We start from the raw sequence: 24,173 nt of genomic DNA, 5'->3' as shown, positions 1-24,173 counted from the left end.
GGAACCTCATCACACATTATATGAATAGTAAACTTGGAGATTAATGCCAGTGAATCACTTCATTCATTATTCTTTCATAATATTTTGTATTTTTTGTACTATAAAAGCTTTTAACACAATTGCAATCATTAGTTTAAATATCTATCTTCTTTCACAGGCTTTAAGTCCCCTGAGACAGCAGCTGAAGTTCCTTATTCATATTTGTATTCCGAACACAAAGGATAGCACCAGATAGGTGACAATAGATGTTTTCCGAATTAATTTGCAGAGATGTGTTTGAATGTATGGAATAAAATAATGTGTTTGGGAGTTCTTTGAAACTGTAAAGCTTAAGACAAGTGGTAGGTGTGGTTATTATCACTCATTCCCACGAATCACAGCCTCTCCTCTGCCATTTAGTTTTCTGCTTAGAGAGCTCAAAGACCCCGTCTTAATTTTCATTTCACTCAGTTTCTTACTCCCACTCAAGAGTGCATTTTGACATTAAACTAAACCCCTCAGCACATGGATAAGATCTAGAATATAAAGGGGGTTGAAAAATAGAATCAATGTCTTGTGTTTTCATTCCAGCCTTAAGACACTAGGTAAATGATATGTATATTCTGAAAATGAAGATAGCCAAAATCAATTCAGATACCATTTTCTAGGATGATGGCAATATGTTGTTGTTAAATTTATGTCTGTTCCTTGCAAAGATGTATCCATTTATTCCATGTTATACATGTAATACCATTTATTAGTTGGAGAACAAAAGTATAAAATATGCAGTAGAAGAAATTATTTCCTATGAATGATAAGAACAAACACAAAAATCTCACTTTCCTGAAAGTAAAGCCCAAGATATTTCATAAGTGATATTGCAATTATTTTACCGTCCTTGAAGAAGGGATTTTCCTTCAGTGTGAACTGCAGTAGTTCTTCTGTATGTCACAGACACCTCACTGTTTAGGGAATGATGTGAAAAATACCTACTTTAAAACCTGGGGAAGAGCAAAATAGGAAAAAAATAGAATTATTCATGGATGTGGAATATAAAATGAGGGAGACTGAGATTAGCTTCTCCACTCTGATCAGATGTGCTGTGAGATCACTGATGTCCAGGAAGGGCAAGACCTCTGCTTATCCTCACCTGAAGGATATCAAGCAGAGTCTTTGTTCCCATGGTGCCATCCTGACATTTGGGGTCAATTCTTTCTCCAAGTAGAAAAAAAAATTTACTTGCATAAATGAAATTTCAGATGGCACATTGGCAGTCCCTGGAGGTCATCCAACTGATGGCAATGTCATGTAACTACATCACTTTGTTAGATAATGTAGAAGAGGGTGCTTCTAGGTGAAAATCATGATGGTGCATAGTTCTCCACAGAGTGAGATCTGGCAAGGTAGAATGGATCTAGTCTGATGGGTGTGTGCCTCATCGTGGACAGGATTGGTTTAAGAACACGATTCCTACATACAAAAAGTAATCTAGGCTTCCTCACAACCTCTCAATTCAAAAGCTCAGTTACTTTTCTGAGACTTAGTTATCTCATCTGTAAAATCAGGATATTCAGACCTTCTTCGTGATACTTTTGTAAGGGTAAAAAGAACTAGATCTGTATTACATAACTGGTGATTATTAGGTGTTGATTTTCAGGCATTATCTACATTCCCCACCCTAATCTTCAGTAGCATCCAATGCCTATTCCCTCCACCTGCTGTTTTTTAGGACTTTCCTTTGAAAAATATGCATTATCGTTTAGACTGTTTTCTTCCCATGGATTTTGCTGTTTTCTTTCTTCCACAAGAAGAATTTAAATGAATGTATTTCTTAAATGCTTAATAATAATGTTTAGTTATCCAGAAGAGGGAGATCATATCACTAAATGGCAGTTAAAAAATACTAATAACTACATATAGAGTTACACATTTGTAATGACACAAACTTGTCTGCCTTTCTTTTTTCAACTACCTTTTCCTAATGTCCAAAAGACCCATTTAATTATTTTCCTTCTAAAGAAATCTTCTCCACTACATATGACTATAAAATTTTAAAGAATATTTTACATATGAACCAGTTCCCTCAAAATCATACTGCTTTTTTTTTTTTTGTGTGTGTGTGTGTGTGTGTGTGTGTGTGTGTGTGTGTGTGTTGCTAGGGATGGAATCCAGGACTGTAAAGCAGGCTAGGCACGTACTCTGCAACTGAGCTACACCCCTAGCCCTTTTTAATTTTTATTCGGACACAGGGTCTTTCTAAGTTGCCCAGACTGTCCTTGAACTTCTGATCCTCCTATCTTGGCTTGAGTCACTGGGATGACAGGTGTGCCCATGACACCTGGCAAGTCACACTCCTTTCTATATACTTTTCTACAGGGTAAGAATTCTCAGGGTTTGTTTATTTATTTACCTATTTTGTTTTTAAACTTACATGTGTACATAAAATCTCATTGACCAGTGTTAGTCTTCCTCTAGGAACAAATCTCTACTTATGGGGACATTCTTCAGACAACATTTACAATATAATGTTACATTTACAATGTAACATTTATATATCCTTGTGGAGAATTGGGTCCCTGTAGTCCCCATTCACTTGAGATGAGGCTTTTGGAAGACCACATGGAAATATATCACAGGGGCCTTGTAGCTTATCTATCATAAGGCCTTGGTTTTTACTCTATAAGAAATGGGAAGCCACTGGTGGGTTCTGAGCACAGGAGAGGCTTGATCTGACTTAGGTGCAGAAATTACATTTTTGTTGCTATTAAAATAGATAGTAATTAGCCAGGCATGGTGGCACATACCTGTAATCCCAGTGGCTTGGGAGGCTGCTGCAAGAGGCTCAAGAGTTCAAAGCCAGCCTCAGCAACTTAGCGAGGCCCTGAGCAACTCAGTGAGACCCTATCTCTAAATAAAATACAAAAAAAGGGCTGAGGATGTGGGTCAGTGGTTAAGTGCCCCTGGGTTCAATCCCTGGTCCCACCCCCCCTCCCCCAAAATAGACAATAATAGAGCAAAGGTAGAAGCTAAGAAAGCACTTGGGACTCTATTGCAAGGATCCAGCATTCTGACATGGGGGCTTTCTGATACGGGGTAGCAAGAGAGGCAATTTTGAACATTGTATTTTAAAGGTTGAGCTGAGAAGATATCCTGATAGATTAAATGTGGAATTTGGAAGTAGGAAAGTGATCAGGAATGACCATAAGTTTTTTGGCCTAAGCAGGTAGAATGAAGTTTGTGTTTGCGGGAAGCCACCTGTGAATTACTTGAGGGTCTTCTCTTGGTGTGGCAGCCGGGGAGATTTTAGGTTTAACCTTGGGAACTATCTGTATCTCTCCCATGAAAAAGATTGCCCAAGGCACATGACCTTTATCTCTGATCTACTAGGAAGACCCCTCACAGTGGCTCCGAAGATGGGTGTAACCCCTTGGGAACTGGACAGCCCACCTTCAACCTTTTTTTGGTGAAGAACATTCTATGGAAGGCCTTTGAAATTCCCTGACATAAATAAAGCAAGCACGGGCTTCATTTTGCTTTTTAATATACAGGCTCCATCTGTATGATCAGCTAACCTGTCCCACCCCTGCTTTCTGAAAATATTTTCTGTGTCCTATAGTTTTCTCAGTGTTCTATTTTTCTTAGATTTTATTTTGTAGCCATCCCATTCCACCAAGGGGAACCCCATTCCCAACGCCTATGTGGGATGCGAGTGAGAGTGTTGGTCAGCTTTCCATTCATTTCTGTAGCAAATTGCTGATATAAATCATGTTGTAAATAGAAAAGTTGATTTTGATTGACAGTTTAGGAGACCCCATTCATGATCTGGTGGACACATTGCGTTTAGTCCTCTGGTGGAAGAAGCAGCATATTATGGCGGGAGCACAAGACAGAGCCAAGCTGTTCATCTCATGGCTGGGATATGAAAGAGAGGAGAGGAAGGAGCTAGGATTCCAATATCACCTTCAAGGATGCACCCCACAATGACTGGAAGACTTCCCACTAGGCCCTACCTCTTAAATGTTCTAACACCTCCCAGTGGTGCTATAGGATGGAGACCAAACCTTTAACACAGGAGCCTTTGGGGCTCCTTATCCAAACCATAGCAGAGTTGCCACCAATTGAGACAGAGAAAGGTACTGGAGCAGCCAATTGGGGTGGTGGATGGAGGGTTCAGTTTGGGACATGTTATGCTCAAACTATTATACATCTAAGTGGAAATCAAATGTAAACAGTACGTCTGATCTGGTGATAGAAAGTGGTCCTGTATCTCTAAATATATGCAAGGAGCCGAGACCAATATGAGTTTTTTAGGAAGAAAGCAAGCAACCATCTTGACTGAAATTATTCCATGTCCTTTGATAATGACATTCAGTTTGTCCAAAATAACCATAAATCTTGCTCATTATACATAGTTACATTCTGACTTGGTAATTAAAGTTCTCTACAAGCTAACCCTTTCTTGCCTTTCTGTGGTTTTTACTTCCTTACTCCATATTACCCCTCGATGGTAAATTCCTACTTTTTCAAATGCCATTTAGGATGTCTTGGGGAGGAAATTAAATCTCAAAGTAAAAATCTCAAAGTAATATGCTTTATGCACTGTAATTCTATTGAGTAAAATCAGAAGTAGGAAATATATATAGTATGATGGTGAAGAGTATAGGTGCCAGCCTTAGAATGAATCTTATCTCTTCAGTTCCAGTTTCTTCATCAGTGAAATTGAGACCCAAGAGAATTACGGAGAGTAGTGATATAATAAATGTATCACACTTAGTAAAATACCAGACATGTAGAAAGTTCTTAAATGGTTAGCTATTATGATGATGATAGGCAGCTTTACTTTTTATTTTCAATTGGAACTAAGACTGAAGATTTTCTATAATTTTTACATTTTTATTTTTCAGTAAGTATATACCTCACTTTAGAAAACTTAGTTGTAGAATGTTAGAGAAAAAGAAGGGAAAAGGCATTAGAAACAGAAATAAGAGTCTGATCCAACCTATTGGTACCTCCATCTGCCTCCTTACTTCCCTCACCCAGTACCTTGCTCATATTTGGGTAATTAACAAATCAAATCAAATTGACTCATAAGGGAGAATACTAAACTTATCTCTTCTCCCTTATGCTATTTCAATTGTGTATATTTTGTTTTTAAGCATGGTTCTTTGGGGGAAAACATAATATGTTTACTATAGAAAAACAGATATTCTTTTAGCCTAGTAATTTTGAAAGCAAAATATGGTCTCCATGGTAAGAAGATGGGAAAAGAGTAGTATTAATAGAAGATAACATGGTGCTAATGCATATTTTAGAATATGAAGGAAGGATTGCTTAGCCTCCCTTCCTAAAGCAATACTGTGAACTATGAATTATGAAAAATTGGTGAACAGAAGAAAAAGAAGCCGGCCATAATAATATACTGGCTCAGAGAGTGAAAGTCCATACTCGACTCCCAGAAACGTAGAAGACCCTCGTACCCATGACACATGGAAGCTTAATTGGTCTTCCCATGATTTGGAACAAATGCTTTAAAAATACTTCTGACCTCTTAGAAGCAGATTTTATAGACATTTAATGGTGCATTAATTCTTGCATCTGAAGTTGCCAAAGGGATGAAATGTCAGCCTGGCTAAAAGCCAAATAAAGCAATGACTGGCACTGCCCACTCTTCTCCAGGCCAAGTTTAGATCCCAAACAATCACTTCCTTTTCTAGATCCTTGACTCTCTTCACTTAATGTCTAAACAGTACTTTGCCCTCACATTTTTTTTCATATTGTTCTCTGGCAGGATGGTTATTCTTATTTATCTGTGGCTTAATGCCTACAATGATACTTCAGAGTTTCTTTAATGCATATGTTTTTATAATCTAAATTTGTAGAGGTCATAGACTCTTGCTCCATATCCTATTCCCCATCTGTAACCTGTACTTATTTTACATTTCTCTGTCTTCCCACTGATGTACATATGTGTGTATGATACATATGTGTTTCCTAAAATAGAGATATTTAATATACCCATTAAAATGAGACAATATCCACAAAATTTACCATAAATGATCTTATCTTTTTAAATAAACAGAACCAAACATATATATTTGTATAAGTCCCTTATAAAAATTTGAAGTGATATTCACATAGAATTATTGAATAATTATTTGGAATTAATTCTAGAGCCCTTTTACAATCTTCATAAGGAAATATCCCTGCTACATTAGAGTAACACTTCTGGTTTCACCCAGATTAGTACTACTCACCTAATTTATCACACCAAATACCAAATTTTCCTTGATAGTTTCCACTGTTCATGGAAATCCTTAGAGAATGAAAATTTGACCCATTAAGGATTTTCGGAAGAATGTGAAACATATCATAAGGACAGTTCCAAAAGATGGTTACAAAATTATTTTTCAGAAATGCCAGAGTAGTTCAAATAAGCCATATAGTTCCCACATATTTTAGAAGTGAAAAATTCCCTTTGGGGTGGGAAAGTCCTTTTGTTTCTTAAAAACAAATTGAACTAATTTTTTAAAGCATTTGATCTTTATTTTATGTATGTATTTATTTATTTTAATGTAGTGCTGAGTATTAAACCCAGGGCCTCACCTGTGCTAGGCAAGTGCTCTGCCACTGAGCCACAACCCCAGCCCTGATCTTACTATTTTATAGTCACATCATAAAAAGGAACTCAAAAGTTCTTTTGGTTAAACTATATTCAAGTACATAGCCTGTTTAAAACTTCTAATCTGTGTATGTGGAGAATATGCTCTTAATAATAACTAGATGTCTGTCTTATTGTCTCTAGGTCTATACTTGATAAGAAGGAGCTAATGGAGTTTGCTCAACTTGGCTGCTACTTGGAATATGATCTCTTTGGTACTGAATTTCTCAATTATCAATTCAACCCAGATATTGATATGCCCGATGATAACAAAAGAATTAGAAGGTAAATATGATAAAATCTCTCATAGTGTTCTCTTTTACCAGTCCTTTTGGATTTTCATATCTGGGTGAGTATTAGCAAAGATTTAGAAAACAGTAAGCAGGCTGAACCACAGACTTTCAGAGAAAAATATATCTGAGCTGTTTCAGGGAGAAAATTTCTACATATTATTTCAAGGAGAAAATGAGTCATCCTAAGTAGGATAAGGCTTAGCAGAGCCTTAGAAGTTCACTTCAGATGGGCAACTGACAAAAAAAAATAAAACATATAATACTCAATCCCTGCCACGACAGTAAGAGAACAAAAGACATTTTCTTCCTCTTTCCTGTAATGAAATAAGCTGTTTCTATTCCAGGTTGGCCACAATAAAGTCAGGACTTCCTACAATTAATATTTGAAATGCTTCATTCAAAGAATTCTTTAAAGGTGCAACTTAAATGCTAAAAATATAATGTGCAAGCACCCAATATCATATAAAATACAGCCTCCCCAAATTTCCTAATTTGTAATAAAGCAAACAATAATAGGATGCTTTGCAATCACGTAGAAAATTTTAGCAAGTCAAAGATAACTACCCATGGTCATATGAAGATTGAATGAACCAAGCTCAGGAACCTGGGAAGAGAAACAGATTTGGGTCTGATAATGAAGACTTTAGAAGTATTGTTGTTATCTTGTGGGGCCCTGAAGTAAGGATGTAAGTCTCAGGGCAGAAACATACATTTATGTCTCTGATTTGGGCTGGGACATAAATTTGGACTTCATTGGTAAGTGATAGTTCGATCCAAGAGAAGGAATGAGACCACTCACAGCAAAGATAAGGATCAGGACCCGGGGACCCAGATATTTGTGGAATAGAGTTTTAGGAACAGCCATTCAAGAACAGGTGAAAAGATTTTCAAATTGATAACATCAGAGGAAAGTGTTATGAAAGTCCATGGAGAAGCGTGCTTAAAGGTGAAGGGTTAAACAACTGTCATATGAGAGAATCAAATGAGATCAAGACTGAAAGTACCCATCGAATCTGACAATGAGGAGTTTTTCCTTTCATGGTCAGTAAGTATGGCCTTGAGGAATGAGGAGGTGAGAAAGAAGGAAGCAGGTGGGGCTGACATTAGAAGATAACACAGGATCTCTGGAAATGTCCATTAAGGGGTGAATGGCTTATGTGGCTTACAGCAAGAGCAGTGACAGAGAGAAACGAGACAGAAAGAATGGATCCAGGAAAGCAATGGCATTGCACAGGAGAATTATGGAACTTATATGAAATAAAGTGTGCAAAGTTTCTGAGTGCAGAATTTGGAAGTATTCAATAGATGGTTCACTTTAAAAAATCTGGAGAGATAAGAAATATAGATCAGGACTCCTTACAAGATGAATAGATGGAATCCGGAGAGTAAATAGAAAATTGGTTGAAAGGATGATTTTCTCCATTGCAATGAACAAGCACAAGCAAGCAATGGTGTGAATGCAGAAAAATGTCTTAGTGAGAGGAACAGGAAATGGAGTCCACATAGCCATGGGTTTTCTAGTACCCTGGTGAGGTAAACATGGTCATCTCCTGAAAAAGAAGGAGTGGATGCAGGGAAGGAAGGATCTTGGAGAGGGGGAATAAAGGCAAGGCATGCTGTTGGTGAGTGAGGGGGACATGCGAGACCCAGTGGAGGCTGGAAAGCATGCTATAATGACTGTGTATGGCCACCAATTCACATGATTTGGGGATTGTTTTCCAAAAAAAAAAAATAATGAGTTTTTGGAATAGGTTCAGAGAAACTTTGTGGGTAGAATGAGAACATCAGAACAGTCTGATCTAGGGTTGGGATTCTATCTGAAAAAATGTGGGTGATAGCCAGAGGAACCAAGGAGGGGTTGACATAAGGGTCATTGAATCAAGCTGGAGGGAAGAAATGTAGAAAGAAATAGGAATAGCACATCAGGGCAAGGAACTGGAAGCTTCAATGAAGTGGATGAATATGTACAGTGCAAGGGGGTAAATAGTAACAGTAGGCAGAGGTCACATGATCAGAGTGGGCAGCAGAAAGTTGAGCCATCAGAGGAGCAGTTCTCCATGATGACAAGGACTAGAACATGGTTATGAGTGTAACACGTTGGTTGAAATAGGAGTAAGCAAAACTGGAATTGAGAGGTGATGTCCAGAGAGTATGAGACTTGAGAATCAATAGTTAAACATGGCAGGCTCTGGGGCTGAAGGGACTATCCTGAGCCAGTGATCATAGTTGGAACATCCGTAGGATTGCTACTCTGGGAGGTTGATCCTGACATTCTCATGCCTTTTGCTTCCCCTGTGTATTGACATTGCTCCTTGCCTCAGTACTATTAAAATGTGCTTAAAGTTTAATATCATAGGACAGAGCTAGTTGATAAATGTTTTGCTAGCTATGTAAGGTGGCAACCACTCTACATGAGCAAACCAATTGAATGGACTTGACTGATGAAGCTAGCAGCTAGGATTTTTTGTTTTGTTTTGTTTTGGGTAATGGAGATTGAAACTGGGGGCACTTCACTGAGCTACATCTCCAGTCCTTTTTTGAGAAAAGTTCTCACTAAGTTGCTGAGGCTAGCCTTGAACTTGAGATTCTCCTGCATTCCTCTCCTGAGTTGTTAGGATTACAGGTGTGCCCCACTACACAGGGCTCCTGTTTCTTTTCTTTTTAAAATCTGTTTTAATTTGTTATACATGACAGTAGAATGCAATTTGCTGCATCATATATAATGGAGTATAATTTCTTATTCTTCTGGTTGTACATGATGTAGAATCACACCAGTTGTATAATTATATATGTACATAGGGAAATAATGTCTGATTCATTCTACTATTCTTCCTATCTTCATACCCCCTCCCCTCCCTTCATTCCCCTCTACCTAAAGTAACTCTATTCTTTCCTAGTCCTCCTCCCATTGTGAATTAGCATCTGCATATCATAAATGGATGGAACTGGAGGATCATGCTAAGCAAAATAAGCCAATCCCCCCAAACCAAAAGCCAAATTTTTCTTTTTTCTTTTTTTTTAATACTTAAACCAGTTCTATGACAGATTTGTTGTTCCTTTTTGCTTTATGATTTTAATTTTCTTGCTCAGGAATACCAATATTGACAAACAGGTTTCCCTAGGGAACTACCAGTTTGGTTTTTACTCAGGAGGGAATATTTTTTGCCCAAAGATAATCATAATTTAAAATGGATTGGTAGGTCTTTCTTATCTTTTATGATCTTAAAAACATGATTTCATGATGAATGTCTTCAACATGTTTTGCAATTCATCTTGGAAATTGGAAGTTTGTTCTCTGGATCTGCTTTCTTTTTCTAAGTGATGTGTGTCTTTCACCCCTAGCCTTTCCACGAGGTTCCCAGACCCTCTGGAAGAAGAGACAGGAGATCTGAAAAAGGGCATATATAAAGGAGATATGAGGGAAAGATGACCAGTGGCTTCCACAGAATTCCTTTTTAGCACTTTCTGACTAGTAGTTCAAGAACAAGAATTTAATTTTGGTTATCTTTTATTGAGCCAAATTTAATTATTCTGAATACATGAACATACATCAATATTTAATATGTGAATAGATATGTATGTATATATATATATATATAAATGGGATACATGTGTGCTATTTCATATATGCATATATTTATAGGTATGTGTTTGTATGTATGCTTAATTTCTTTAAATTATAACCATGCCTTGGGGTCACTCATGTTAATACTGTGTACTCCAGAACAGCTCATGTTAATAGCTGAATGACCTTGTGGGTTATGGGTACTCCATACCCCATTGTTCCCCACACCTTGGTTTCTATCATTCATCTGCAGTCCTGCTTAGCCATAGTAGTCTGACATCTCTGAAGTGCAAAAACATATAAGCATGCTTCTGCCTACCTCTGGTATTCAGCACCACAAATTCTGTGTCTAACACCTGTTTTCAATCTTCTGCTCCATTTCTCAAATCTTATTATATCTCTGCCTTTTCACACTTTGTAGTCTCTCTCTAATATTTGTTTGCAAAACACTAACTCATTTGTATTGCTATAATTACTGTGATTTTTTGTCTTCTCATCTGTAGCGGTTCCTCCCTTCTGGCGGCATCTCTGTAACTCCTGTTCTTCTACACGGTGCCACATGAAAGATCATCTCTTCGTTAAGGCATGATCAGGCAGGTTTCCCTAGTAGTCAGAATAGTATTGTGTTTCTAGAGCCAGAACATGATCTGACTCATGAGATAACTGATCTCCAGATCATTGACTTAATGAGCTTTATTAGTTCCCTGTTTTAAATAAGAACATTTTACCCACCATATTCTTTCTTTACTGATTCCCAATTTGATAACCTTGTGTTTCAAAATATGACAAAAGGCGTCTCTTTTTTGAGAGAGAGAGAGAGAGAGAGAGAATTTTTAATATTTATTTTTTAATTTTTGGTGAACACAACATCTGTTATTTTTATGTGGTGTTGAGGATTGAACCCAGTGCCCTGTGCATGCCAGGCGAGCGCACTACCGCTTGAGCCACATCCCCAGCCCTGACAAAAGGCATCTTGTAGGAGTTTGTTTATCCGTATGTATGCCTTTGTGGTAGTGAGTTCTCATAACTCTCAGATAAAGAAAAGAAATTTTAAAAATTTCCAAACTATTCATAAAACATTGAGGAGAAAGTGTCTTCTACAAGTTCCTGTACTACAATATTCCTTTGCAGGTGTGGATGAAAGTACATCACACTAATTTTCAGCATCTTGTATGCATTCTGTCAAATCTTTCCCTTTTTTCCACTAATGATCATATGCCCCTTCTAGATAATTCCCTTAAATAGAATTAGTTCCAAAAGGAATTGCAGATCAGGGCACATTTCAAGGAACCAAATAACCTGATGGCACAAATGGCATTCAGTGCATTTATGGGGCAGGCATGGGATACCCATGGTATGAATGCTGATTCCTAGACAAAGCACCAAGGTTGGCTCTTTTGCTCTGGTACTTACATTCCTTTGACCTGCAAATACAAGATCTAATCTTCAATTATAATGTATTCTAAAATGCACATTCCCAGAGGGCAGGACTTTGAGCCTGAGTGTTTTGTGTGAGTGCCTTACATTTTGCTTACCATGGTAGTTATTAAATAGGTCTCATGCAGGGAATGCAAAGAAATGGTTTCTACTGAAAGCAAAAAGGATATCTTTCAAATGCTCAGAACCTGGAGGAAAGTGCTGTCCCCCCAGCTGCATCCATTTGGGACTCTCAGCACCCATATAGACTGCACAAGAATCTCAGAGAAGAACCATTGTTTGCAAGTTTCATTTTTGCCTTACCATGGGAATCAAGACAGACCCTGCCCAGAGTCCAGACACATACAGATGGTGGCTGTCGGGAGGTGACTCACACTACAGATTACAGCACTTAACTAAGCAAAGAGGATTACATTTTTAGACAATAGTCAGGAAGCTGTTTCTTTGTCAACTGATTATAAATTTAAAGGAACCACTTATTATTTTAGCAATCTTATTGATAAGGAAGAAAGGTGGAGTAAATTTTTTTTGGTCAATTTAACCCAATGCTCAGAGACCGGTACTGAGTCATAGTTCCCATAGAATTTAAAGGAACAAAATCTCAAAAAACAGAAGTGCTTTTGCCAACCCTTCTTCACTGACTGTACAACTGCCCTTCATTTGCAAACCAACTGATTTTTACTCTCCCAGGGCTTTATCATGAAGATTCCTTTTGTTTCTGTATTTTAATCCCAAATACCCACTGATTTTATTTGCTAGATCAAAAGAGAGAGTGAGAATGAGATCTCAAAATGGGCTTAAAAGGGGGGCATTTGAGAGATCAGAGCTGAATACAAATCTGGAATGAAGTTATTTAGTGAAATGCTAACACGGTCATTCATTGGAACTGGCACATCCTATTAGAAGCTATCTTTAATGCAGCATTGCCAGGCATTGCCATAAATATCACAGGCTAGAAATTTCTGTGTGCGTAGAATAAAGATTTTTTTCCTGCTAGCATGCAGCAATACCTCCATCATTGCCACACAATGTTTATTAAGGGTCTCCCAATACACATGCCACAGTCTCTTTACCATAAGCACAATAGGTTTCTGAGCAGAAAGTTTAAAACACCCTGAAAATCCAAACCGTGAGACAAATGGCACATCATGGGTTAATATTTTCCACAGGGTGCGTTTCCTGGTGGAGGAGGGCTATGAAGATCGAATTCTGATGGCACATGACATACACACGAAGCATCGACTCATGAAGTATGGAGGTCACGGCTATTCTCATATACTCACCAACATTGTTCCTAAAATGTTACTTAGAGGTATAACTCAGCATGCACTTGATAAGATACTAATAGAAAACCCTAAGCAATGGCTAACTTTCAAATAGGATGTTATGTGTGAGTTTACACCTTGAGTATAACCCTTGCAGGTAACATTCAGTGATTTCAAACCTACTGTGAGATATTAGCCAGAGCTACATAGAACTAATGACAGAGCATTTCCTTCTTATGAGAAAGAGAAGTTTGCCTTCTCTGAAACTGGCCAACTATTAGATTTGCACCTCTGGGGAGTTACTGAACCTAATTGAGCCCTGTCGTTTTGCTTTAACAAAATAAATACAGGATTATGTATTTCCAAACAATGATTTAAAGCCTATATCCCTTAAGTAAGGTTTTTAGGTTTTTTCCTAATCTATCAACTGCACTACTTGAGAAAATTTAAAGTGTTTCTAGTTAAATTGCCCCCTTCTGGAGCAATCTGATGTTTCTTGTAATATTGATGATCCTACTAATTATCCTGCTGTTCTTTAATTAATGCTTAATGAATAATATGGCAATTTAAAATAGCTTTTGCAGTAAGGGAAATTAAATTTTGAGACTTTTTATCAAAGACTACTGTAATATAATTACCAAATCACAACAATAAAAATATTTTGGAAGATTAATTATATACCATCTACCTGCATACATATACCCATAATAAATAAGTTTTGATGCCTTTTCCTTTCTTGTATCCATTTTTTTCTATAAATTTTGTTGTGTTTTGCAACGTTTGTATAAAAACACATAACAGTGAATTATAAAATTCAATCATTAAAGTCAAAATATATTACATAATATAGTTTAATGAATCATTACATTTATAATAACAAAGGCCACAATTTAATTAATTTATAAGATATAATGCAAAAAAAAAGGTCCCTTTATTTCCTTTACCTTTTTTGTTTGTCCTCGGGCCTAAACAGAGAAAACTATTCTTATTTATCTGAAGAAAAGGTCAAATCTTTTGGAAATGACAGTCTGATTCTAAAGCCTACCTCTTTAAAAGGTATCCAGCCCTGATATTTTGTATAAATAAACCCTTTTTTAAAACTGTGAGTTAAAACTTTTGATATTCACTGTTGTTCATAAATTAATCATTTGATTGAATACTCACTATGCCATTTGGTACCTAGAACATGTCTCCAAACTTTTACTGCCAATTTCTCTTTGATAAATACATATTGTTAAATAGAAATAAAAAACTATTAATTCATTTGTGAGCTATCTTACATATCAGAAAAGCCAAATAGAATTTGTCATTATTCTTGATGAAAGGGCTAAGTGTTTTTAATCATATAAATCACGATGGTTACTCAGACCAAGGCATTTAAACAAAGCAAGCATCACCTTCAGAAGGGAACACCATGAATAACTCTTGGAAAGTCGAAGTTTGTTAAATTAAAGATATTTCAGCTGATCAAAGATGATCAAGCTCTTCGTGTATTGGAACAGAAAGTACCAAAAAGGAATGAGCCAGGATAACAAACCAAATCCTTTAAATGAAAAATGCAAATGTCCTTCATCAGTAAAACAAGCAGATTTTTAAATCTCTGATTTTGAAATCTACTTGTCAAAGTCTTCAAAGGCAATGAAAAAGGAAGCGATTTCTCATATAGTTAAGACAAATCAACATGCATTTTAATCTTTTCCTTAAAGAGATGGCTTTGGGTGGTGGTGTGTTTTAACTAGAGAGAAAGGGTTTGCACTACTCTAAAAATCTGCTTGACCGTCAGCCTCAATTCAACTAAGAAAAAAAGAAAACAACTGATAACTCAAATGCAAATTATTCATAAACATCTGTGAAGGAGAGCCACTTTATTTCTGCAGTCCTGATATTAATAGTCTGCCAGATAATGCAGTTAAAGTATTGATTGGCATATGGTAATAAAGCAACCATAGGCTTAACTTACATACATGTGAAGATAGGGCATTTTAACCTAGTTAAGATTTCATTTTCTGTATAACTCTTAAAGAGAAGTTGTTTTAATTATTTTGATAACTCCATATATTTTCATCATCTAAAATATATTTCAATTCAAAATAAGTCAAATAATTTATGCATGTTTCTGTGTGTATATATACACATATACTTTTTTAAATTAAAATTTTGAGGCTGTACAGCCACTGTGCCTCATGGACTGAAGCCATATATATATAATATTTCATCTAACATATATGTATATGTATATAAATGTGTGTGGCAGGTATTTATATAAAATATATACACTTTGTCATCATATTAGTTAGATGTGAAATTGTTAATTTTGAAATAACCTCAGGCCACAGATTTGTAGTAACTGTTTGAAGGCCTTACCTAGTGTCCCCTTGGTGAAGCATGCAGAAGCTCAAATTAAACCTTTGTGCATTGGGTTATGAATAATCTTTTGTTCCAAAAAAGGCAAAAGCCTCAGTCTGATTTAAAACCAAAGAATAAATTTCTCTGACTTTCCAAGTAAATCTAAGTGTATTCTATTGACAAAATGGACACACAGGGGATTTTCTAAATACCATACATAATTACACATTTTCACACTTAGAGGGTAATCCTATGGTACAATTTCAATATCTATTTTTAAAGACTATCACTAGAAAAGGAAAAAAAAGAAAATTCATAATAAAAGGAAAATGTGAAAATGATCATAGGCTTGGGAATTCCCACAAATCCAGAAAATTCCAGGTTAAGGCTTGAAGTTGAATCTTTCCCAGGTCTAGCTCTAAAGTTAACAAGAGTACAAGGCAAACAATTTCTTTGGGGACAAGCAGCATTACTTCAATTAGACCTTCTCCTGCAGGGTAAAATGATTCTTCCATACACTATGAATGGACTCCAGTATCATAATAAGCAGGAAAACTCACAAGAACCAAAGCTGACATATGGATAAGAGCAGCAAGATCACAGTACACCAAAGTATCATATATATTGAAGAAATAATTCAGTGTCTTAGATTTTTCTATAAAAATTTGTGATCTATAATAGGACTTCATTCACATGGACACTAACGATAGGAGTATTTGCTTTGGCGGTAGTGGATCACACATCTGCTTATCTTGCTTTAAATACTTTTTTACATAATGTTTCTGAGTGATACAGATGTGAGTCAGGTAGCATTTGATTTCCCCACATTTACACAACCGAGGTGCCCTGCAATTGGCATCCCCTGGGATCCTTGATTCACTGACGGTAGCCATTCAAATCCAGTGTTCAAACTCAGAATAATAAGCTTAGTTTCTGCATTATCAGTCAGCATAAATAATAAATCCAGAAAATGTGCTGTATTTGTTGTTGTTTCCTCCATGGGCTTTCCCACCATCTAATTTGATATAGACTTCATCTCCCGGCTCCAGATGCAGAACCACACTGTTACTGGCATAGTCGTAATTCTGATCAGCATCTTGGGCAATGGCACTAGCACGCACCTATATGAAACAGACAAGAATTAGAGTTTGTAAAAGAGAATTCTCAAGTTTTCGTCTTTTGCCATTCACACAGCATCCTAAGCAGACTTGCTACTGGAGCACAGAGAGTGTGGGGACGTCTACATGGCCTCTGAACTTTGCAAGTCCCTCTCTGTAACAGTTGCAACTATGTTATTGCAAAGGAAGGGAGAAAATGGTGCTTCACTGAGGGCTATTCCAGCAATCTTTTCTATCATTGTAAACAAAACATACCAATCTAATCTCTTCCTACATCACTACTTTTTCTAACTCCTTGAATCCCTATGCCCAGTCACCTTTTGAAATGGAAATAATAGTATTGTTTTGCATTTTAATATAAACCAAATAGCAATATTCTAACCAACTGAGTATGAGTACAGAAGTTCAAGTTTAACTTCGTTTGCTCATCACAATTGTTAGAAAATTGAGATCCACAGTAGGTAAAGACCCAGAGAAGTACCATTCTGCTACTATAAAAAAGAAAAAAGAAAGCCCTTTGCTTTAGGACTTTCAAAATCTAACACATTTTAAAACCCCTTTTACCAGGCTGCTTCCAAAGCTCAACTCATTTAAACATCTTTAGTTATACCACCCACGTTTTCAGAGTTCTTTTTTTTTCTATTTGTGCTTTTTTGTCAATTATATGTGCATTTAAATCAACAATTGAATTGCAACATATCTAAAAGTTATAGAAGGAACTAAATCACCATGATTTGAGCTCTCTCAAATTTCTAGAATTTTTGAATGCTCATTTAATATCCTTTTATATTTTAAGGTGCTTTTGCTTTGAGAACATAGGTTGCTTATAATCTGCTCATGTTGAGCCTGTGGTCTCATTAGTGAGCTGATAAACATTTGCAAACAGTCAAATTGCCTATCTTATCATGTAATATGGACATTCTGTCACATCCTCAACTCAAATTAGGCTTCATATTCATTTAGACATATTTTGATTCTGCCTTGGAAACTCTTTGAATAGGCAGACTTGGATTTGATTTATTTCAGTAACACATCTTCTACTTTGTGGCTTGTTTCTATTCCACCATAATGATATTTCCCTGAATAACATAGCAAGTGATTTAGTGGTTTTGTAAACCTGCACTATGTAATAATGCATGACTTGGGGTACAATATGCTGGATTTTATCACTTGGCAAAATGAGAGAAATGAGACATAAGTCAAGAATTGCCATGCATTTCTTTCAAAATTTAAATGATAGATTCTCAAATTAAAATTTCATGTGATATATCCTCACATTAATGCTGAAATGTTAAAAAGGAGAAGGATCTTTGACACTGCTGAACTTGTGAAGTAATATGAGTAGTATTTTAAAATTTTCTTTTTGGATATCACATAGCAAAAGGAGTAAAGGGCTTAAATGATTTAGAACTGCTTAACAGTGTGCTAACTGGCACTAATATGATGAAAGCAATATACCATGCAATTATACTCAGAGGCAATTGACTCAATAGTGAAGTGATTGGTCTTGACCACTAAATAATAACACATTTACACACATAGTATTTCCTAGGAATTAATTGTCAGTTTGTAGAAGTTGAAGGCTTTGATTAATTTAATTAATTTCATCTAGTCATTAAATCCCAGGGGAAAAAAATCTACACCAGAGGGTTATGACTTGATTTTTTTTAACATGTGGATTTTTAATGGATGAGAAAATTTAAATACAAAAGAATACTTAGCTATGTTAGTAATGTATTAATTATCAAATATAATATACATCTCAGCTATTATTAATAACCAGACACACATTTTATTCAGTGCTTTGTGTATTTAGTGAATATCCTATGAGTCTTGTATCATTGTTTTCTACACAAAGATTACACTTGGCAACCAGGACACATTAAAAATCAATTTAGAGACAGTAGTCTTTTTTAATGTAGTTTTTGTTCTATAGGGTATAATCACAAAGCCACATAAACATTACCATTTTCAATTCAAAACCCTGAAGATGCATTGGAGAGATTCCAGAGACTGGACGGTCCACCCTGAACGTTTTTCACTTCCTTTGTTGGATAAAGCCAGTGTGATTGCTGTATAATGAAAGCAGTTCTCTAAGATTTAAACCTATATTCCATCACAAGACTTTCCCAATTAAGTAATCTCCATACTTCAGTGCACAGGGCTTGAGTGTACCCACTCACCTGTTCATACTCTACAGGTATAATGGGACTTGAAATTTCAAGCTCTAGTATCTAGCACAGTGGCTTCAGCAATTCTTCCTTTAAGCCATCAAACTATTGAGGAAGGTAATGCGTTCACCCTGAAGGCTATTTTCAGGTTCCTAAATGTACACTGATTTCAGCATTTTGTCAGGGACTACAATGTGTCCTTTTCTATAATATACTCATTTCTACCTGTATTTGCTTTAAAAATCTTTTCTTATTAGGTAAACTATTTAGATTCTGCTTTATCTTTAGTCCATCTTTCACTGCCCCTACAAAAATAATTAGTCTGATGTGTCATTAATCTCTCTAATAAAGTAATATCAAACCACAAACTACTCATTTTTTTCCAATATATTTCGTGTTTATTGCCATAGCTAATAAATTCTTATGAGTAAAAAACTAGTCTTTTATTATTTTATAATTCTAATCCTAAGCCAGTTTCATTTTTATTAGAGGGGCTTATTAGAGCAGCATTATAATAATTGTATTCATATAACATTTTTTTCAGGTTTCCAGCTACAAATATATAAGCATTAAAATTCTTTCCCTGTATCTCTGTAAGCTATTTGAGTCCAACTTTTACCTTTAATATGCACTGTCATGGGCTCTCAACAAATGGTAAGATTAAATTTAGGTTGATGGTTTCATGGGGAATATGAGAACCGTGGTCCTTTTAGTGGTCTGTTTTGAGGATGTAATAGGTTGTATGGTTTTAGCATTATCTTATTGTTGAGGGCTTATCATTAGAGACAATGTTGATGGTAACATTTGCTAATTTAATTAATTGCTGCTGATGTTCTCATAATTTCATTTTCATTGTACTTCTGTGGAATCATAAACAAAAGGTTAAGCGGCACATCAGGTTAATTTACTGGCCTTTGATGTTTCCATCTGTGATCCTACATTCAATACAAAGAATTTTTTTAAAAATGGCTCTGATACAGTTATGGTCCAAAAGGCATTGCTCCCTCCTAGAGTGAACTGTATTTTTTTGTTTATTTTTTGCACTTCTCAATCCACTCAAACCATAGAACATTACACTGACATGAATCTCTGAGTTTTTTTATTTTATGAAACAAACTGGTTCAGCTTGGGGAGTGGGGAAAAACTGCCATTCTAAAAAGTGATCAGACAAGAGTATAATTGAAAATCAAAGATAAAGTATTTATTTAAAATAAAAAAGAGATTTTTACAAGATTTCCTGTTCATAAGTGGTGCAGACCAGACTTGATAAAATAGTTCTAGAGATAAAATTCCTTAACAATGATATTGAAATGGAACCATTTTCTAAAATAGTCCACACCAAACTAAAAAAATATGCTGTTTACCACTATATTATTTATTTTTCTGAATTACCTGTTGTACACCTTTTGCAGAAATACAGCTTAATATTGGCATCGGAAAGCATTATACCTTGTAGTTGGACTATTTTGCCTTCCTTGTTTTTCTGATCCTCATAGAATGTGTAAGCTAGAGTGATACAAAGGAGCAGCTTATACCCCAAACAATGAAATAATTTTAAAAACAAAATGCACACAGAGTATCTGAAGAAAATGTTTTGCTTAGAACCCTGCAATAAACAATCTCCATAGTCTAGACATCAACATTTAAACTAATTTTTATGTATTATTCTGACTTGTGTATGCAGTTGCAGCATCCAGATGTCTTAAAATATGACCATTTTTATACACTTATGGACTTATGGACAAAACTGGAAACTTACTCCATTTTAATTGATACCTCTAAGGGGGAAAAAAAAATCTTTCAGCCTGATAGTATTTCTCAGACCTAACCTTTTGGTCAGAAGAGAGCCAATTTGTAAATAAAGGGGTGCCTCATGGCTGCCTGTGGAGGGGCTGTTCAAAACCATTTTGTCAGAGTGACACACTAGCTCTATTTTGGTAACGGTGAGTCATGCCCTTTACAGCCATTTACCTATAACTATCCCATAGCTCCGTGAATAATTTTTATTTATCCTAACATTATTTTCCTGCATAATAACTATAATAAACAACCCTGCCAGTGCCTCCTGGTGGTCATTTCCCCTCTTTTTTGTTCTGTGTGCCCTAGGGTACCCTAAACTATTTGTAGAAATAGATAGGGTCAGCATTTTTATTTCTTTAATTTTCTTTTCTCTTATACATCTGCGGACATTTGTCTTTCACTTTTGCAAGAATTCTGACACTGAATTACGTCATTTTTCCATTGCAATGGTTGAAGCTAAGGTGGTCTGAATTCCCAGAGGGCCAGTGACCTGAAACCCTGTAACCCTTGTTAAGTCAAAGTTGCTGCGTGAAATGAAGCCTCTTGAGGGCGATGGCGGGTGCTCGGGCCATTCCCAGTGCCACTCAATAAGCAGGCAAAGCCCAGGAACTTATTTCCGACTGCAGGCTGCAAGCTGAAAGGCCTCGCCCCAGCGGCTGCTGGTTTGCCGTGTACAAAAGGTCAGATTACACTTTTAGGTAGTAGAAATGTTCTTTTCCTCCTCTGACTAAGAGATCAAACATGCTTCAGTGTTGCAATGGTCGCGAATTTCTCTGGCAAACGGTATAGTGGCCCTAGCCTAACACTGAAAACCCCCGGCCCCTATGGCAGTGGCTAACAGCTCAGGACAGCAGGTCCTAGTGACTGAGGCTAATGTGAGGCTATTTTAGTCAAGGCCAAGGCTGCTTCCCTAGGTGAGCGGGAAGGCTGAGTTTGGAAAGGCTCTCTCACAGGTAGCTGGGGTCTCCCTGAAGGTGAGACCCATTGTCACACAGCGGCGATGAAACTGGTCGCCTTCCAGGCCACCTTCCTGGGCGAGTTCTTACTCCAGTCAGTAGAGTTTGGGTCCCGTGTTTGGGTGCGTGATTTTACTGTGTAAATCCCGAGTCTCAACTTTTGCTTCTCTTAGCATTCCTTGCCTCTTCAGCTGACAACTGGTTTCTTCAGCCAAGAACTAAACTCGAGTGTGAAATTTATTATTTGTGAGTTTCTCTGCCTGGGACGCTGCAAGGGCCCTGTGACTCCAGGTCTTACTGTCCCACTTCTTCCCTGGATGCGCCCATCGTGGACTCACTCCTTCGGGTCCCTTTTTTCTCCTAGGACCCCTTATCTATCTCCCCGGAGTTTGTCACCTCGACACGCCCATTCTGGGCTCTCACAACCCTACCCATTCCCGGGAAAGCTAGCGACCCTAAACTGCTGAAAATCCCAAGCTCAGAAGGTTATTTCCTGCTCCGGACCTCCCCGGGCACACGGGCCGTCGGAGGGGGTAGATAGTCCAGCGCTGGAGCTACCGGCTTCTCTCACCTGGAGGGTAGTGCTTACAAGCGCGCGCACGGAGCGCCGGGGAGAGACTTTAGAACCACCCTCTCCAGGCCGCGGGGCGCCCTCCTCGGTGTCCGATCCCGCCTCTCTAGCTTAGCACCACGTCCGCCTAGCTGTAGCTCTCGGGATCGGGGTTGCCGCGCCCTTCCTCTGCCGGCTCCCACCCCCATTTCCGGGGTCTCCTCCCTCTTGCCTTTACCTTTCATCCCGGCTCCCCGCCCTCCCCACTGCCAGTTCGCACTCACCTGGTTGTTTTTGCAGAGATCAGCCCACATGCTAGTGCCGTCCCCTCCGCGCATCAGGACGTGGTAGGTGAAGAAGTAGATGCCCGGGATGGAGCAGGTGAATTTGCCGGTAGTGGGATCGTAGTGGTTTCCGAGGTTGGTGACCACGTCGTCGAACTTGAGCACCTCATAGCCTTCATGCTGCCGTTTGAGGCCAGCATAGAAGGCAATCTTGGGCACCGTGCTGTAGGTGGCGGCGCTGATGGCCCCGGCTGCGTTCAGGCCGGGCGCCCCAGGCGGGCCCGGCAGGCCTTGGCGGCCCGGCTCGCCCTTCTCGCCCGGGGGCCCCACAGGGCCCGGCGGCCCGGGCTCTCCTGGGGGCCCACGCGGGCCTGCTTTTCCCGGTCTGCCGGCCTCGCCTTTGGGGCCCTGGATGAAGGTGGGCAGGGACTGCATGAGGCCACGGTCGGGCGTGGCGGCGGTGCTGGGCGCCTTGGTGCCCCCGTAGGGGTCGCAGACCATGCGGCAGGTGCCCAGCATCTCGTAGTGCGCCGACGTGCCGGCCGAGCTCACCAGCACCGGGATGAGGATGACCAGCAGCAGCACCATCACCACCCCCAGCGCCCCGGCGGCGATCAGGCGCCTCCTGCTGCCCACCAGCCGGCTCAGCGCGGGGCGATCCTCTTGTCTGCTTTTGGACAAAATTTTGAAGGTTGGGCGGGGACCTTCTTAGAGCCGAAAACAATCCCCTTCGAACCCCAACTCCCCTGGGCGGGCGGGCGCCGGCCGCTCCTCGCCGGCTCCTGCTCCCCCAGCTGAGGCTGCGGCTGGGGAGGGAGCTCGGACGCCAAGTGACTTGAGCTGAAGTCCCGAGCAAAGGGTGGGGGCTGGGGGAGGGGTGCGCAGGGCGCCCTCTCGCCTCCTGCGAGCCCCTTCGCACCTGTGGCTGGCGCGGGCGCCGGCGCGGCCACCCGGAGGGCAGAGCCAGCCGCTGCCTCTCGCGCTGGTCCTGGTCGCTCACACTTTTATGCCACCGCTGCCTGCGATCGACTTTTCCGTTTTTGCAGACTGCGCCAGTTCGCACCAACTTTCCGTCTGAAGTTGCCTTTTTCTGCCTCCTCCTTCTCTTCTTTCGCTCGGTCTCTTCGCCCGTCCCCTGCCTTTTCCCCCCCTCCTCTGCAGCCAACACAACTCTAATAGAAGCGCACCTCAAAGTCCCGCGCTGGCCGCAGGAGCTCTGACCAGGCGCCCCCCGGGTGCGCGGAGCAGCGGCAGCGGCTGGCACTGTTGGCTAGGCGAGCCTCCGGGCTGGAGTGGAGGAGCTAGCGAGCAGCGGCGAGCGCCTCTCGGCCGAGAGCGAGAGCGGAGCGAGAGAGAGACTGAACGCTGAATTCTGCCTGGGTACCACCTGCCAGGAGAAGAGGAGGCTGACAAACGCGCGCCGGAGCAATTTATAGGCACCCAAGGCACAGAGGAAGGGGAGCCGCTTTGGCATCTCATTGCAGCATCTGCTCTGCTCATCCCACTCAGAGAGAGTTTGGCATTACTCTGACAATGTGGGATTTTTTTTTTTTCGGCCTGTCTTTTTTTTCCCTCTCTGCACATGGATGAACAGTGAGATCCTGAATACTCCCTTGCTGAACCCAGGCGATAGCAGTGCTCTCGCTGGACATACTTGGGGGAGGGAGACAGCTGTGCAACAGCTTTCAGGATTCAAGGGTCACACCTAAGCCCTCTACGTCCCCACTGCTGGCAGCCTCAGGTGGAGGGTG

The 24,173-nt window shown here is 39.1% G+C and overlaps 2 protein-coding genes across 3 annotated transcripts in view; one reads left to right on the top strand and one right to left on the bottom strand.

Moving 5' to 3' along the window:
- The window catches only part of Pter (phosphotriesterase related), a 61,053-nt gene extending 47,125 nt beyond the window's left edge, over nucleotides 1-13,928 (top strand). For both annotated transcript variants that reach the window (XM_005325804.5, XM_078023363.1), the window contains 2 exons: nucleotides 6,782-6,922; nucleotides 13,102-13,928. In XM_005325804.5, coding sequence (XP_005325861.1) covers nucleotides 6,782-6,922; nucleotides 13,102-13,312 — 352 coding nt within the window. In that variant the 3' untranslated portion in view covers nucleotides 13,313-13,928. The remainder of the gene's footprint in view (nucleotides 1-6,781; nucleotides 6,923-13,101) is intronic.
- A 102-nt stretch (nucleotides 13,929-14,030) lies between these two features.
- C1ql3 (complement C1q like 3) lies at nucleotides 14,031-23,899 on the bottom strand. Its single transcript, XM_005325803.4, has 2 exons — nucleotides 22,423-23,899; nucleotides 14,031-16,664 (listed from the first exon to the last, which is right to left on the bottom strand). The coding sequence occupies exons 1-2, from the start codon at nucleotides 23,008-23,010 to the stop codon at nucleotides 16,485-16,487; spliced, it is 768 nt and encodes a 255-aa protein (XP_005325860.1). The 5' UTR covers nucleotides 23,011-23,899; the 3' UTR covers nucleotides 14,031-16,484.
- Between the last annotated feature and the right edge of the window lie 274 nt (nucleotides 23,900-24,173).

The sequence above is a fragment of the Ictidomys tridecemlineatus genome, chromosome 10 (assembly GCF_052094955.1).
Source record: "Ictidomys tridecemlineatus isolate mIctTri1 chromosome 10, mIctTri1.hap1, whole genome shotgun sequence".
NCBI lineage: Eukaryota > Metazoa > Chordata > Mammalia > Rodentia > Sciuridae > Ictidomys > Ictidomys tridecemlineatus.
This window is presented reverse-complemented; position numbering and strand designations above follow the sequence as displayed.

Bases quoted from the DNA above. Each gene is read 5' to 3' on its own strand.
- C1ql3 (XM_005325803.4), bottom strand. From the start codon at position 23,010: ATGGTGCTGCTGCTGGTCATCCTCATCCCGGTGCTGGTGAGCTCGGCC. The intron at 16,665-22,422 runs GTGAGTGCGAAC...TGTTTCATATAG, and splicing joins ATCTCTGCAAAAACAACCAG to GTGCGTGCTAGTGCCATTGC.